This window comes from Sciurus vulgaris (genome assembly GCF_902686455.1).
Source record: "Sciurus vulgaris genome assembly, chromosome: 5".
Taxonomy (NCBI): Eukaryota; Metazoa; Chordata; class Mammalia; order Rodentia; family Sciuridae; genus Sciurus; species Sciurus vulgaris.
In genome coordinates, this window is record NC_136465.1 from 66,590,806 (window position 1) to 66,608,630 (window position 17,825).

The following is a 17,825-nucleotide window of genomic DNA, read 5'->3' on the forward strand; positions in this document are numbered from 1 at the left end:
AGAACAGACATTGCATCATCTCTTGACTTGCTCAGAATCAGAATGGATAGACAAAGCAGGCTTGATAAGAAAGCTTTGACCAAAGCTAATAAAAAATCCGTCTTTTCATCCCCCACCCCTTCTCACAAAATCGTAACATAGAATAGAATGGTCTTTCCTTTCCTACTGTGAGGTTTATTTGCCTGGGGAAAATTTTGTTTTATTTTTTGAAAGAAGTGCAGGGAGCCACAGTCCAAAGCAAATCACCAGAGAAGTCCCGTTTTATTTTAAAAATGCACACACTTATATAGGGCCGGGAAGAGACCAATTGGTTGGGGCCTGAAACAGGGTGAGAGTTGATTGGGAGAGACTTGTTGCTGGGGGACAGGGTGATGGTTGATTGGGTGAGCCTTGTTGCTAGGGGTCTGGGCGGGGTGTCAAGCACCGATTGGGTGCGAGTCCACGCCTGTGGGAAGAAGTTATGAGGAGTAAAATCAGGAAGAGAAGTTTGGCCAGCGCCATGTTGGCACCTAAAGGGAGGGGGGTGACCTATATTTTTCGTTGTAGATGGACACAATACCTTTATTTGTTTGTTTGTTTGTTTGTTTGTTTATTTATATGGTGCTGAGAATCAAACCCAGTGCCTCACACTTCCTAGGCAAGTGCTCTATCATCGCACCACAACCCTAGCCCCTCTTCCTGTAAATTTATGTGATAAGATTATTCAAAGCAGAGGAGCTCATGATCTTATGTTACCAACTGAGATGAGATCAGGAACAAACATTTTAAAGTTTACAAGTAATTTTTTTTCTTTTGCTAGGTCATGGTTGTTTTTTGTTTTGTTTTGTTTTTCTGGTGGTGGGGATCAAACCCAGGGCCTCATGCTAGACAATCTTTTGCTAAGATAAAACAATAGAGAATGCTCACCAAATAAAGATAATATCAATGACTTTGTATTTTCTGAAATTTGACATGGTAAAAGTACCTTAATTTCCATTGTTATGTCTTGCTTCTTAATTTTTCTGGGTGGTCATAGTGGTATATACCTGTAGTCCCAGCTATTCAGACTGAGGCAGGAGGATTACTTGAGGAGTTCAAGGCCAGCTTGGGCAATATAGTGACCCTGTCTCAAAAAAATAAACAAACTTAATTGGGTATGGTGACCCATGCCTGTAATTCCACCTATTCAACAGGTTGAGGCAGAAGAATAGCAATTCAAGGCCAGCCTGGGCAATTTAGCAAGACCCTATCTCAAAATAAAGTAAAAAGAGCTGGTAAAATAGTTCACTGGTAAGAGCACTTACCTAGTATGTGTGAGGGCCTGAAAACTTTTCTGCATCTTTCTCCAGTAATTCAGTGAGAGGATTGGACAGTTTGTTTTTGTTTTGTTTTGTTTTCCACTACTGCCAGGAACATTGATAGTAAGGAGACTCGTGTGTTTTATTTTGTTTTCCCAGTACTGGGGATTGAATCCAGGGGCACTCCACCTCTGTGCTACATCTCCAGCCCTTTTTATTTTTTGAGACAGAGTCTCCCTAAATTGCTCACACTAGCTTCCGTCTTGTGATTGATCTTGCCTCAGCCTCCTGAGTAGCTTGGATTACAGGTGTATGCCATCATGCCTGGCTAGGAGACTTTTCTTGCTATCTTCCAAATATTCTATATCATTCTGATTTTATTTGAAAATAATAAGGAAGAGGAGTACTTTATGAAATTTAAAAATGCATGAAGTTTCAGAAGTTGGAATTACTTTTAAGAATACTACATTTAAAATCATCACATTCTCTTTAGGAGGCAAATATAATGTTAGAGAGAGAACCAATCTCCATAACCTGTAGTTTTCTTTTTTCTTATTGTCTTCTCATTATGAATATTTGTATATTTGATAGGTGTGAATAAGACAGCATGAACTTTACTCCAACACCCAGCCCTGGCTGCAGAAAGTAAGACATTTACTTATTTTTTACTTGTTAAAATAAGAATTCAAGACTTTCATAGCCTTAGTCCAAGTTAGTATAGGACCTAGAAGGGTTGTACTTCCTAAATCTCAATTTGAGCTATATTATCGATCTCATTTCACTATTTTGTTCAGAATTTAGATTTAAAAACATGACCTCTTATGTAGTAATTCCAGTAGTCATTCAAAGTGAGAGGGCTAGATACATTGCTACTAGATCCTGGACTATAGGGAACAACCAGTATATAAATATGGAACTTCTAATTCTGGTTCTACCACCAACTTGCTGTATGCTTCATCATTGTCATCTTGGTGCTATAGCTCCTATCTGCAGAATCTCAGAAGTACTTTTTTGTTCAATTAACCTATTTCCCAGAGTTGTTATTAGGCAACCATCTTTTAAAATATGAAACATTAAGTAAAACAGAATTTCCGTTACAAGCCCCGCCCCCCTTTGATAGTATTGTGGATCAAACTCAGGGCCTTGTGCTTGCCAAGCACATACTCTGCCAATGAGCTGTAACCCCAACCTCAAAAAACTTTTAATGATTGAGAAAATGTTAGGTATTGTATTCATGCAATTGAGGTTTTTGTTTGTTTGTTTTGGTGCTAAGGATTGAATCCAGGGACTTGGGTGCATGTGCTCTAACACTGAACTATACCTACATCCCCAGCCAAGAGTAAATATCAGTGACTACTATATGTGCTTGCTTACTTATAAGTGAACATGTATGTCAACTACATTTCATTAACTATAACTCTAGTCTTCTGGTATAAAGTTTATTATTCACTCTTATGTGCACTGTTTACATTGTAAATTACAGACAACCAAATTGGACTGATTTTCTTATGAGTGTTTTTCTACTTCTATATAAGTTGTTTTCTAACTTTCATTGTATTAGCTTAAGTCTCTTGTTTGCTAAAAGCAAATAAACAAAAACTTCTTTGCCATTCATATCATCTAGTCCTAATTTGCACAATTCAAGTCTCAGATGGCTACAGTTTAGTTTTTTTTTTGTTTTGTTTTTGGTTCGTAATTGAACCCAGGGTTGCTTAACTATTAAGCCACATCCCTAGCCCTTTTTAATTTTTATTTTGAAATAGGATCTCACTAAGTTGCTAAGGGCTCTGCTAAAGTTGCTGAGACTGGACTTGATTTGAGATTCTCCTGCCTCAGCCTCCCAAGCTGTTGGGATTACAGGCATGTGCCAGTGTGCCTACCTCAGGCTGGTGTTTAGGATCTGATGTGGTTGTTCCCCTTGCTGAATGTCTTGCTGATTTTTTTTTTTTTCCCCAGGGGGTGGGGTATTGAGATTCAATGCCTTGGTGCTCTGCAACTGACCTACATTCTACTCCCTTTTTATTTTTTATTTTGAGATGGGGGTCTCACTGAATTGTTCGGGGCCTCACCAAGTTGCTGAGGCTGGCCTCGAATTTGTGATGCTCCTACCTCACCCTCCAAGTCTCTGGGATATAGGCATGTACCACCATGTCCAAGTAACTTGCTAAATTTTCTAATTGTTACTAGGTGTTTTGTTTTGTTTTGTTTTGTTTGTAGTAGGGATTGAACTCAGGGCTGTTTAACCACTGAGCCATGTCCCCAGCTCATTTTATTTTTTATTTTTGAAATGGGCTCTAAGTTGCTGAGGCTGGCTTTGAGCTTGCAATCCTCCTGCCTCAGCCTCCCAAGCCACTGGGATTATAAGCATGCACCTCTGTACCTGGCCATTAGGTGGTTTTTTAAATTTTGTATTCCATTTCTTAAGTGATGTTTTTAGTCTTTAACATATATTTTGAATTTAGCTTTAAACCACTGATACTTGGAAGACATAACTATTCACGAACCACTTACATCAAACTTTCAATATATATGAAAACCTTAATTACAAGCATTTTTAGAACATAAATCCCCTTTTACTTAAAACATTATAAGGCTTTTTAAATGTTTACAGAATTTAATAAGTACACCCTTTCTCATTTCACATAGACTAACATTTACCTCCAAACACAGTGTTGCCTCTAGCATCAGTGGTCCCACCAGGAGGAGTAAAATGTCTGATTCAGTGGAGTCAACTCCCTTGCCTTCAATCAAAGATCGTCTGGCTGTCCTATGCCCTTCTCAGGAGCTTCTGGAATATTATCAAAAGAAGATGGCTGACTGTGATGCAGAAAATGAGGACCTATTAAAGAAGCTGGAACTGTACAAAGAAGTCTGCGAAGGACAGGTTAACAGAAAAGATAATGTTTTCATGTGGTGGTGCAGACCTGTACCCAGCTACTTGGAAGGCTGAGGTGGGAGGGTGACTTGAACCTTTACATTTGACTTCTCTTTAACTTTGTTGTTTATTCCATAGCTATTGCTATGGAATAAAAAATAAATAAATATTTTTTTTGTTTTTGTTTTTTGGGGTTTTTGTTGTTGTTGTTTTTATTTATTTATTTATTTATTTATTTATTTATTTATTTATTTATTTATTTTGAGTGCTTGGGATTGAACCCAGAGCCTTGTGCCCTCCATAGTTTCTTTCTTTCTTTCTTTCTTTTTTTTTTTTTTTCTAACATTTTTGTATATATACTTTTTTAGTTTTAGGTGGACAAAATACCTTTATTTTATTTTTGTGTGGTGCTGAGGAGCGAACCCAGGACCTCACGAGTGCTAGGTGAGCACTCTATCACTGAGCCATGACCCTAACCCCCTATAGTTTCTTGACTTTTCAGTTTTCTGAGTGCTGCATCTCAGCTTCTGACATGACCTTCTCTTCTAACGTAAACTTTGTCATGCTTTATTTCAGTAGTAACTGTACCACCTACAATTGCACAATTATTCTTTTTGCTCCACCTGCCTAGCAAAATCCAACTATACCTTAATCCAGTTCTCTGCAACCTGTTCTCCTGGAGCACGATTTCTCAACTTTGGCATTACTAACATCTGTCCTGGGTAATTCTTTGTCCTGAGGAAGCTGTCCTTTGTCTGATAGGATATTTAGTGCCTTCCCTGTCCTCTACCCACTAGATCTCAGTAGCATAATTTCCTTAGTTGTGACTATCAAGAATGTCTGTAGCCACATGTGGTGGCACATGCCTATGACCCCAGCAACTTGCAAGGCTGAGGCCAGAGGATTGCAAGTTTGAGATTAGCCTGGATAACTTAGCAAAAATAAAAAATAAAAAAAGGGCAGCTGGGCACAGTGACACATGCCTATAATCCCAGCAGCTTGGGAGACTGAAGCAGGAGGATTGCTGAGTTCAAAGCCAGCCTCAGCAATTTAGTGAGGTCCTAAGTAACTCAGTGAGACCCTATCTCTAAATAAAATTTAAAAGGACTGGGAATGTGGCTTAGTGGTTAAGTGCCCCTGGGTTCAATCCCATGTACCAAAAATAAATAAATAAATAAATAATAAAAAGGGCCGAGGATGTAGCTCAGTGGTAAAGTGTTTGCCTAGCATGTTTGAAGCCCTGGGTTCAATCCAGAGTACCATAGGGAAGAGGGGAAAAAAAAAGAATGTCTCCAGATATTGTCAAATGTTTCTGGGGCAGGAATTGGGGAGTGGAGATGGAGGTATATGTGCAGAATCACCCCTGATTGAGAACCACTGTTCTGGAAAGGTTACACATTACAGAATGAGTTGATGGTAAACAAATTCAGCTGCACCTCAATCTCCATACAGAAATTTTCTCACCTATCCCTCTCATTCTTCTCTTCCTCTCATCTGTGCCAAACCTTTACTGCTCTCCTCTAGCCCACAACCCGTCTTAGCCTTCCTCCCACAATGGGTAATTTTCTTTCTAGGTCCTGCAGGAAGTACTAGCTTTCATACACAAACTACCTTCTTGTCCTTCTACACACAGTTAACACATCTGATTCTGTCTTGTCTTCCTTGTCTTTTCTGTTGTTTTTGTTGCAGTGCTGGGGATTAAATTCAGGACTTCACGTATGCAAAGCAACTTGCTACCACTGAACCATAGCCCTAGCCCCATCATCTTATTCTTCAGGAACAAGCATCTTTGCCTATTCAAGTTTGCTTACATGAGCTTTTTTCCCCTCGATATAAGGAGGAAAAGCACTCAAATCTTTCCTAACCCTAAAGAAAATAAAAAGTCCTTCTTGACTTGTGCTTCCCCCTCTAGCTGCTCTTTTTATATAGATGACTGTCTTTTCCCAACCACATTTATTTTCACTTTTCCCCCTCAGTGACTCCTTAACTGCAACTTCATCTCTGTCCTTACCAGTCCACTCCAGTTGTTCTTTCTGTGTTCTCCAGCTACCAATTTGCCAAACTTCTCTTTTTGACTTTTGCAATATTTGTCACTGTTGACCTCTCCTTTCCTAAAATTCCCTTCCTTTCTTGATTTCTGTGTCATTTTTCTTTCCTGGTTGCTATCCAGCCTCTCTGATCAGTTTTTTCAGTCTCTATCAATAGCTCCCCTTCCTTAGTCTTAAATGTCAAATTTCCTACTATATGTGATCCTACTTAATCCATGCATTATGCTGCTATAGTAGTGATACCCAGATAACTAACCCTAACTCAGTTTTCTCCTAAGCCCAAGTTAATATGTCCATATCTGAACTTTCCTTTTTCTATACTACCCTACCACCACACATATATACCATATATTTCCCCTCCCTCTATATCTTATCCCTTAACTTTTTTTTTATTCTGATTCTTAGTAAATGGTTTCATTGCCTACAGTCCTGCTCAGCTCCCCTTTAGCAAGTTCTGTGAATTCTACTTCTTAAATATTATTTAATCCATTCCCACATCTCCATCACTATTGCCAGAGTGCTAGTTCAGACCCTTAAAACTCAACTGAGCTATTTCTTTCTTTTTCTTTTTTTTTTTTTTTTTGGTGGTGCTGGGGATTGAACCCAAGGCCCTATTCTTGCAAGATAAGCACTCTACCAACTGAGCTATATCCCCAGCCCTGAGCTAGTTCTTAAACAGTATTCTTACCAATATCTCAGCCTCTCCAATCTGCATCATGCTTTTCACTCTAGCACTAGGAAAGTACTTGTAGCTATCCAAACATGTGAGGCTTTTTTTTTGAGGGGGGGGCGGGCGGGCATGTAACTATCATTTTTATCAAATACATACATATTTATAACCTGAGTTTTATTTTTAATAGTCATAGAATGAGCCAAGTGCCATAAGCAAGCAACAATATTACTTAGGGTTGGGTGCGTGCTCCATGGGGGTGGTGAGCACTTCCCGTTTCCTCACTGCCTGGTTATATCGAGCATGGCCTGACAGTCCAACCATGTCCTCAATTTTGGAAGAGCTACAGGATGTTATGGAAGAGATGACTGTGTCATAGGAAGAGGCTAGAGAAATGTGTTGCCCTAAGAGCTGGAAAATCCACAACTGAGACAGAAATCAAGAACATGATAAAGCAGAAATCACAGAAAAAAATCAAAATGTCTTTTTTTGACAGGGGTTGGGGATTGAATCCAGGGGTCCTTTACCACTGATCTACATCCCCAGCTGTTTTTATTTTTTATTTTGAAACAGGGTCTCGCTAAGTTGCTTAGGGCCTTGCTAAATTGCTGAGACTGGCCTCAAACTTGGGGTCCTCTTGCCTCAGTCTCCTGTGTCACTAAGATTACAGGCATGCGCCACTGCACCCAACTAGCAGAATGTCTTGACAAGGAAGAAGTCAGCTGTGGTTGTTTCCAAACAGGATAAATAGTGAAGATTGGTTACTTATGGATGGCAGATATGTTTACTCATCAAATTCCCACTGAGAATGAGCTGATGCATTTCACAGAGAGATCATTTGGTAGAGTCTAAATGGAAGCTGGGCATGGTAGCATATTCCAGTGACTTGGGAGACTGAGGCAGGAGGACTGCAAATTCAAAGCCAGCCTCAGCAATTTAGTGAGGCCCTAAGCAATTTAGCAAGACCCTTTCTCAAAATGAAAGCTAAAAAGGGCCAGGATGTGATCAGTGGTTGAGTGCTCCTGGGTTCACACCACAATACCAAGAAAAAAGAAAAAGAAAAGAGTCTAAATGGAAAGAGTTAGTCCATGATTGTTAAGCAACCTTTTGAAATCCATTTCTCTGGAAGCCAAGACTGATATAGTTATTTTGATGTTTTATGTTTTTTGTTTTTTGTTTTTTTGTCTTGTTTTGCTTTTTGGTACTGGGGATTGAACCCAGGGGGTGCTTTACCACTGAGGTATATCACCAGCCCTATTTATTTATTTTGTACTGGGGTTTGAACCTTAACCACTGAGCCACATCCCCAATGTGCCCCCTCCCCTCCTTTTTTTTTTTTTAATTTGAGACAGGGTCTCACTAATTTGCTGAGGCTGGTCTTCAACTTGCAATCCTCCTGCTTCAGCCTCACCAGTTGCTGAGGATTACAGGCATGTGCCACCACACCCAGCTGACATAGTTATTATGTAGAAACAAAACATACAGAAAACACTTGCTGAGGCTTCCTCATTTTGAAGAATGCAGAGAGAGTAAAAAAATCCCTCCTTTGAAACAAGCGCTAGAGATTGATGAATGTTCTAAAGAACTGAGACAGACCCTAAAGAGAGATTGATGAGTGTTCTAAAGAAAATTTATGAAGATGGAGGTAATGATATGGAACCATTAATAAAGCCTAGGCAGAATCAGAATAGAAGCATGCCAAAGGAGACACAGAATGTTGACACATTGAGGACTGGGGTTTAGCTCAGTGGTAGGATGCATGCTTTGCATGCAGTAGCCCCTGAGTTTGATCCCTATCACTGAAAAAAAAAAAAGAATTGTGACATTTTAAAGTCCTTTTGGAACATTTCCAGTAAGGAAATGTAGATAAGCTATACAGATAAATGTAATAGATAACTATTCATGTAGCCTTCTTCTTAAGTAAAGGAACAAATTCTCTATTTCCTACTGGAAGATTTATATAAATAATATATGCTTAGGACTGGGGATGTACTTCAATGGTAGAGAATTAGTATGCACAAGGTCCTGGGTTCCATTCCCCAGCACAATAAAAATAAATAAATTTAAAATAAATATATTTATAAAACACTGCCTCCTAGGATGATCTTGTTAGTATCCTGGACATTTTTTTTTTTTAAAATGGTTCTATTGCTGGCTGTAATGGCATACTCCTATAATCCCAGTGGCTTGGGAGGCTGAGGTAGGAGGATCCAAAGTTCAAAGCCAGCCTCAGCAATTAATGAGGCCCTAAGCAACTTAGCAAGATCCTGTCTTACATAAAAAAAAGGGGTGAGGATGTGGCTCAGTGGTTAACAGCACCTGGGTTCAATCCCCAGTACCAAAAAAAATTTGCTTGCCTTTAAGTTATTGATAACAACTCCTACCAATCAGTGTAACAATAAGTAAAACCTGAATTTTTGCATACAATACAAATTTATACCTGTACCTGAAGGTTGCTGTAGAAAGGTTGATCTATTTTCTATAAATAGCTTAAACAATGCACTTGCCGTGCACTAATTATCCAATCACAAATATTTCTCTCTAGATTTAAAAGTATTTATTTGTGAATGTATAATTAGCTAAAAAATTGACAAGAATAATAAACATGTTTGTACAGTACCTTTTATTTGGTAAGTTTTTTATTTGGTTTTGGCACCAGTGACTTAACCCAGGGGTGCTTAGCCACTGAGCTACATCCCCAACCCTTTTTATTTTTTATTTTGAGACAGGGTCTTGGTGAGTTGCTTAGGGTCTTGCTAAATTTCTTGAGATTGGCCTTGAACTTGCAATCCTCCTGCCTCAGACTCCCGAGTTGCTGGGATTACAGGTGTGTGGTAGCACGCCTACCTCCATTTAGTAAGTTTTACCCCAGAGATCATCATGACTTGGAAAAGCAAGATTCGAAAGCAAAAATAATTAATTTGAAAATCTATCTGTTCTGTGTTCAATAAAATTAGATTTTTATTCAAAAAGAACCATCTTAAGTGAGGTTATATTTTTATTCAAAAAGAACCATCTTAAGTGGGGTGTGGTGGTGCATGCCTATAATTCCAGTGACTCAGGAAGCTGAGGCAGGAGGATCACAAGTTCAAAAACAGGCCCCTCAATTTAGCAAGAACTTCAGTAACTTAGCAAGACCCTCTCTCTAAAAACAAAAAATGCTGGTGTTGTAGCTCAGTGGTAAGGTAACCCTGGGTTTAGTCCCCAGTACCAAAAAAACAATAGTAATAACTCCTTTTAGACCTAATCTTTTTAATTACCTTATTCTTCTTTTTTTTTGGTGTTGATAGACCTTTATTTTATTCATTTATTTATATGTGGTGCTGAGAATCCAACCCAGAGCCTCACACATGCTAGGCAAATGCTCCACCACTGAGCTACAACCCCAGCCCCAGTGTTATTTTGTTTTTGCAGCATAAACTTGAATGGGATTTGCAGCAGAGGGAGGAAGAGATTGCTGAATTGCAGAAAGCTCTGAGTGATATGCAGGTCTGTCTCTTCCAAGAACGGGAACATGTTTTACGCCTCTACTCTGAAAATGACCGACTGAGAATCAGGTATCAAGTAGGATAAGGGGAATTGTTAGAATTGTAACTCTAAATTACATTTAAAATGATAAATGTATCTGCAGTTATTCTCTTAGGTTATATTCCTCAGGAAACAAACTGAGATGGAGATTTGCCTGCAGACCAGTTACTGGGGAGGTTCTCAGGAATAACGACTGTGAGCAGATTTTTTGGCATATACCACCTATGAGACTATTTAAACTGTGATACAGTGTTAACAGAGGCCTTAACCAACCCAACAGGGAGCTCTAAGGTTAGGGTGACCTTTTAGAGGCAGAGGATTCATACTTTTATATCTGTACATTAACCAGTCATTGTATGCAGGCTGCCTTCATGGAGAGGGCATAAACTTGAGAGAAGCTGGGGCTGGGGTTGTGGCTCAGCAGTGCTGCTCTCATCTAGCACATGTGAGGCCCTAGGTTTGATCCTCAGCACCATAAAGGTATTGTGTCCACCAAAAAAAAAAAAAAAAGACTTGGGAGAAGCAGCCTCCTTCTCCCAAGCACAATCCTTGAGAAGGAATTAGCACCTGGAGATGGCTATCTTGATTCTAAAAGGTGCATCTAAGCAGTGCATTACAGTGTACTTGTCTCTCTCTCTCTCTCTCTCTCTCTCTCTCTCTCTCTCTCTCTCTCTCTCTCTCTCTTTCACTGTCTCTCAGATAAAATTTACCATTTTAAGCAGGGCATGATGGCACACACCAGTAGCTGAGGCAGGAGGATCACAAGTTCAAAGCCAGTCTCAGCAACTTATTGAGGCCCTAAGCAGTTTAACAAGACCTTGTCTCAAAATGAAAAATAAAAAGGGCTGGGGATGTGGATCAGTGATTAAACACCCCTTGGGCTCAGTCTCTGGTCAAAAAAAAATTTTTTTTTTTTTTGCCATTTTAACTGTTTTTAGTGTTTACTGGCATAAGGTGAATTCACATTGTTGTATAACCATCACAACTATGCTTTTTTCTGTTTCCATGAGTTTGTCTATAGATAACTCATGTAAGTAGAATCATGCAATATTCCTCATTTTGTGTCTGGCTTATTTCACTTAATGGAATGACTTAGGTTTATCCATATTATAGCATGTGTCAGAATTTCTTTTCAAGGCTCAACAATATGTCATTGTATGTCTATATCGTATTTTGTTTGTATATTCATCATTGGACACTTGGTTGCTTCTATGTTTTGGTGATTGGGAATAGTACTACTGTGAACATGGGTGTGAAAATCTCTCTTCAAGACCCTGCTTTCAATGCTAATGGGTATATATCCAGAAATGGTATTAGTGAATTACTCAGTTATTTTATTTTTAATTTTTTGAGGAATTGCTATACTATTCTTAGTGGCTATGCCAGTTTACATTCCTACTAATAGTACATATGGGTTCTAGTTTCTCCACATCCTTGCCAGCATTTGTGATTGTTTGTCTTGTTTTGTTTTGTTTTTTTGGTACTAGGGATTAAACCGAGAGGCACTTGACCACTGAGCCACATCCCCAGCCCCCGCCCCCCCCCCCTTTTTTTTTTCTTTCGTGGTACTGGGGGTTGAACCCAGGGCCTTGTGCTTGCCAGGCAAACACTCTACCAACTGAGCCATATCCCCAGCCCCCCCTTTTTTTATAATTAAAAAAAAACTTTTTTATTTTGAGGCAGGATCTTGCTAAGTTGCTTAGGGCTTCACTCAATTGCTGAGGCTCACTTTGAACTTGCTCTCCTCCTGCCTCATTCTCCTGAGTTGCTGGGATTACAGGCATGTGCCTCCAGGCCTGGCAGTATTTTCTGATACTTTTTAAAAATATTTTTAGTTATAGACACAATATCTTTTATTTATTTATTTTTTTATTTTTTATGTGGTGCTGAGGATGGAACCCAGTGCCTCACATGTGCTAGGCAAGCACTCTACCACTGAGCTCCATCCCCAGCCCCATTTTCTGATGTTTTTGACAGTTGCCATCTTAATAGATATGCGGGCTTATTTCATTATGGTTTTGATTTGCACTTCCTTAATGACAATGTTGGCATATTTTCATGTACTTATTGGCCATTTTTATATCTTTGAAGAAATGTCAGTTCATGTCCCTTGTCCAGTTTTTAATTGGGTTGTTTTGTTGTCATTATTGGGTTATGCAAGTTCTTTATATATTCTGGATATTAAACCCTTATTGTATTCATCATTTTCAGTATTTTCTTCCATTTTCTAGATTGCCTTTTCACTCTCTTATTAGCATCCTCTGATGCACAAAAGTTTTAAATTTTGTCGTAGTCATCTGATTTATCTATTTTTCCTTTAGTTATGTCTGCTTTTGATATATACAAGAAATTTTTGCTAAATCCAATGTCAAAAGCTTTTCCTCTATGTTTTCTTCTAATAATTTCATAGTTTTAGTATTTACATTTGGGTGTTGATCCATTATGAGTGAATTTTTTTTTTTTTGTACCAGTGGTTGAACACAGGGGCGCCTAATCACTGAATCACATCTCCAGCCCCTGCTTTTTTTTTTTTTTTTTTTTGGTATGGGGGAATTGAACTCAAAGGCACTTAACCACTGAGCACATCTCCAGCCCTTTTTATATTTTATTTAAAGTTGAGGTCTTGCCCGGTTGCTGAGGCTGGGTTTGAACTCGTGATCCTCCTGCCTTAGTCTCCCGAGATGCTGGGATTACAGGCTTGCACCACCACACCCAACTCCAGCCCTTTTTTATATTTTATTTAGAGATAGGGTCTTACTGATTTGCTTTAGGACCTCACTGAGTTACTGAGTTACTTTAGGACCTCACTAAGTTGCTGAGTCTGGCTTTGAACTCGTGATGCTCCTGCCTCAGCCTCATGAGCTGCTGGGATTACAAACATGGGCCACTGTGCCTGGCTTTCAGTAAATTTTTATATATGATATCAAGGGTCAACTTCATTCTTTGCATGTAGATATCCAGCCTCGCTCCCCGCCATCATCATCATTATTTTAGTACTAGGGATTGAACCCAGGGGCACCTTACCACTGAGCTATATCTCCACTCCTTTTTATTTTTTATTTTGAGACAGAGCCTCACTAAGTTGCTGAGGGTCTCCCTAAGTTGCTGATACTGGCTTTGAACTTGAAATCCTTCTGCCTCGGCCTCTCAAGTTGCTGGGAATTATAGGTGTGCATTACCATGCCCATTTCCTACCATCTTTTTTGGGTGTATGTGTGTGTGATGCTGGGGATTGAACCCATGGCCTCACACATTCCAAGCAGACACTCTACCACTGAACCTCATCCCCAGTCCCAGCATCATTTTGAAAGGAGTTAACTATGTGATTTCTGGATTTCCCATAGTTAAGCACTCCATCTTGGCAGGATCCAGCCGCATGACAGAAGCTGCTTTTCAAATGTTATTATTCTCAGCTCTACATGGTATGGTCTTACTCCAGATTCTCAGAGGGTCTGTTATGATTCTTATAATAAGGTCAACCATAAACTCCTCATGATTCCTGTCCCAACCACATGTACCATAAAATCTCTCAGGTCATATGACCTGAGCACCAGAGCTGCTTGTACCAAAGTTTTGACTCAGTGCAGAACCTCCTTTCAGCTCTGGCCACACTGAAAGCTCAGTTTTCATGTCACTTTATATGTGGGTTGGAACAGTACTCCAAAATACAGAATACATGTCTCCAGGGCCTTCCAGGCATTACATTCCCTTCTTTACGATAGCAGGTATAATTTTGCCTTTTACTTTGAAGGAATTGTTCTGGCATGCTGAGATCAGATCCCTGAAATCTTCACTAATATCTTTATCAGGTTTATCTCCAACCCTCTGGAACACACTTATCTTATTCCAGTGCGTTTGCTATCCCTTGTCCATGCTTTCTAACTTAATATGATGTTATCAGTAGTGAAAAAATGTGATCTGTAGAATCCAGGTCCTTTTATACTGTATTGACAGAGAGCAAAGGAGTTAACATGGCCCTAGGGAAAGACTATAAAAAGTACACTCTTGCCCACCTTGCTTGAATGTGAACTTCTTTTGGTCCTTGGAGGGATAGAAAAGAATGCATTCACCTTATCAGTGGCCACATTCCATATACCTCTGATCAAGTTAATATCTGCTGTAGCAAAGATACTGCATCTGGCATAATGACTGAAATTGGAACTTACCTGGTTATAGTCTACTGTTATCCTCCAGAATCCAAACTTCTTTTGTGTAGATCATACTGATGAATGAAATGAGGATTTGATAAGGCTCTCCCCTTTGCATCTTTTAAGTGTATTTACCATCTTGACTGGGTGTGGTGTCAAAGGCTTCTACTTGTTTGACTCCAGAAACAAACTAATTTGGAGGTTCTGCCAATTACCAAGTATGTGCATTCTGATTATACATTTGGTAACTGGGAAAGTGCCTATTGATTGTATCTGTGGCTCTAATAGACCCACTGTGAGCTGCACCAAAATTCCATTTATTCCATTGTCCCCATATGCCTTGTGCCATGGTGATGCTTCACATTACCAGGCATCATTGTTATCTCAGATACTGCATACAGCAATCCTCGAAATGCCAGGGTATTCTCTTTACCCTGGCATAACTACTTGAATAAATGACTGCAGGCCTTTTGTTGAAGAATTGGGGGAATCATTTACCTTGTACACTTGCTGAGATGTTACAGGTCTTTGCCTTCTAGGACCAGCCTCTTCTTCATCTTATAGTCTGGGAAGCACCAGAGATTATGACTTCTTGAGAATCTCTATCTCTTTGTTGAAATGATCTTTTGCTTCCTGCAGGTGCTCTTTCAGCTTATTGATATTATCATTCATTGCCTGCATTTGCTCTCTAATCTCATCCTTTGCTTCGCGAATCATCTTAATCATGTATAATCTGAAGTTCTTTTCTGACATTTCTTCTACCATACTGTCATTGGATTCTATTACTATACAATCTAGATTTGTTTGGATCATTTTCTTCCCTTGTTTTTTCATGTTGTTCATGTATCTTCCCCTCTAGCGCTGCAGATCTGGGGTATTGCAGATTTCCCCCTATAGGCTTATAGTGGCCCTATAGGTTTCCAAAACCCTTTCTTTAAGGGGAGATCAATATTAGCAGTGCCCAAACCAGACACTATGCAATCCTAGACCAAATAGACCCTATGGGGACAATAACATCATGTAAATAAGGGAGAAAGCGACTCTGAGGGAACAGGTAAACAGAAGGAAAAGAAAGCAAGAAACGTAAAGAAATAAAAACTTAAATATTTTTTTAAAAAAGGAGAAAAAAGAAAATCTACTGTATAATAGCCATATTGTAATGAAACCTCCCAGTGTTCAGTAGCCCAGTGTATGAGAGGTACCTGAGAATGAGCTTCAAGCCTCCAGCAGGCGTCGCAGGATGGGATTTGCCCCACCCAAAGATCGAAGATCGGAGCTACAGCTTCCAGGATTGTCCAAGATGGCTGCTCTGGCTTCCAAATCTGTTGGCAAATGGGGAGCTGCAGCTCAGGGGTGGACGTGGTCAGCTGGAGGTCCTGGAGACAGGATGCAGTTGGTCCAGCAGGGGTCCTGGAGGTCCGGTGTGTTTGGTGTGGTTGTGGGATCCTGGAGGCCGGGTGCAATCAGTCGGTCTGGGGTCCCGGTGATAGGGCACAGTCAGTTGGTCTGGGGGTCCTGGCGGCAGGGAGCAGTCAGTTGATGTGAGAGCCCCAGAGGCAGGGAGTGATTGGTCGGGCTGAGGGATCCTGGAGAAGGGACTCGGTCAGTTCGGCCAGGGGTCCTACAGGGCTTAGCTGTTGTCTCAAAATGGCGGCAGCCATGTATAATCAAATCTGCAGGTACTGTGACAGGTATTATGACTTCTTAATGGAACACAATCTTCAGCCCCTTTTCCATCTTTGGGTATTTTGATTATTTAAGCTATACCCAATTGATTCCCCATTTGTCTTGCTCCTAGAAACACTTTGTTCTATGAACTGTCTCATATCACTAGCTCTGAAATCACTCTTTAGAGTTTGCTTCTTTGGTGCAGTCCTGATATCAGCTGTCTGGTATCAGGTTAGGTTCCCTGGGAAACAAACTACACAATGAAAGATTTGCTTGCAGGAAGTTTTGGGGTGAGTGCTCTGAGGAAAAACCACCTCTGAGGAAATAAGGAAAGCCTGATTGGGCAGATGGAGAATTTCCACTGTGATTCAGTTACAGCACACCTCAGCCAACAAGGGGCGCAACACCACAAGGGTCACTGAGGCAAGGAGATTGGGTGTTTATATTCCCTCATTGACCAGGCATTGGATGTGGGCTGTCCCTGAGGAATAGGAGGCATAAGTCAGGGAAGCAATTCCCTTTGGCTGAGACCAGTTCTGGAGAGATTCTACTGTGAACCATCAGTAGGCAACATTTCCTGGGAATCAGGGGAATGAGCCCATCAGTACCGAAGAGAAGGATCTAGGCAGTGAACCTCCCCATTCCACCTTCTAGGACCAGCTAAGAAATTATTTCCTGTCCCCTCATCTCTGACTTTCTAGTTAAAAATACCTGATGTCTTAACTAGAGCTGAGGTCTAGATAAGTCCTGTTCAATTTTAATTTGACATTACTGTTTTAAAAACAAGTCAGAAGGGAGATCCTTGAAATAGAATAGAATATAGAATATATTAGAAATATATTAGAAATATATTATATTATAGAAATAATTTCTATACATAATAGAAATATATTCTATTATATATAGAAATATATTAGAATATATTAGAAATAGAAATAGAATATATCCTTGGGATATATGACGTTTGCTAATTTTCTGTGACAATTGCAGAGAACTAGAAGACAAGAAAAAGATTCAGAATCTCTTGGCTCTTGTGGGAACGAATACTGGAGAAGTGACCTATTTTTATAAGGAGCCTCCCCACAAAGTAAGTAATTTTTGGGTGTTGAGTGTGGGCTTTACAAAATAAAGTGGAGGTCCATAGTCAGGAATTTAGCACTTGCTAAAGAAGACTCAAGGAGAGTAGTTAACCAGTACAGTTCCATGTTGACCTGAGTTTACAAAGCATTTTCCTTCAAAAACCTTAGGAAGTAGCATTGTTTACCTCATTTCCACATTTAGAAACCTAAAGCCATGGTGCAGTGCTTGATTAGCATGCATGCATGAGGCCCTGGGTTCTACCCCAACATCACAAAAAAGAGAAAGAAACCTAAAGCCCAGAGGGGTAGATATTTTAACTTGAGATTAGAGAGGAAAATAGGGGTAGACTTTGTGGAAAGTTTCAGTAGTTAAGATTTTAAAAAATATTATACTGATTACAAATGTAGTACATGGTATTTATTAAAAAACAAATACAGAGTACAGAAATCTATCATATAAGAATGATAGTTTCCCTTAATCCTCTAACCTGCAGATGAACCATAATTAATAGTTTGGTATAGCCAGGTGTGG

The 17,825-nt window shown here is 39.7% G+C and overlaps 1 protein-coding gene across 1 annotated transcript in view; it reads left to right on the top strand.

Moving 5' to 3' along the window:
* Positions 1-17,825, top strand: part of CCDC77 (coiled-coil domain containing 77) — a 65,992-nt gene that overhangs the window by 24,909 nt on the left and 23,258 nt on the right. The window contains 5 exon segments of the mRNA XM_079142375.1: positions 1,869-1,922; positions 2,551-2,616; positions 3,948-4,161; positions 10,285-10,427; positions 17,205-17,301. Coding sequence (XP_078998501.1) covers positions 1,885-1,922; positions 2,551-2,616; positions 3,948-4,161; positions 10,285-10,427; positions 17,205-17,301 — 558 coding nt within the window. The 5' untranslated portion in view covers positions 1,869-1,884.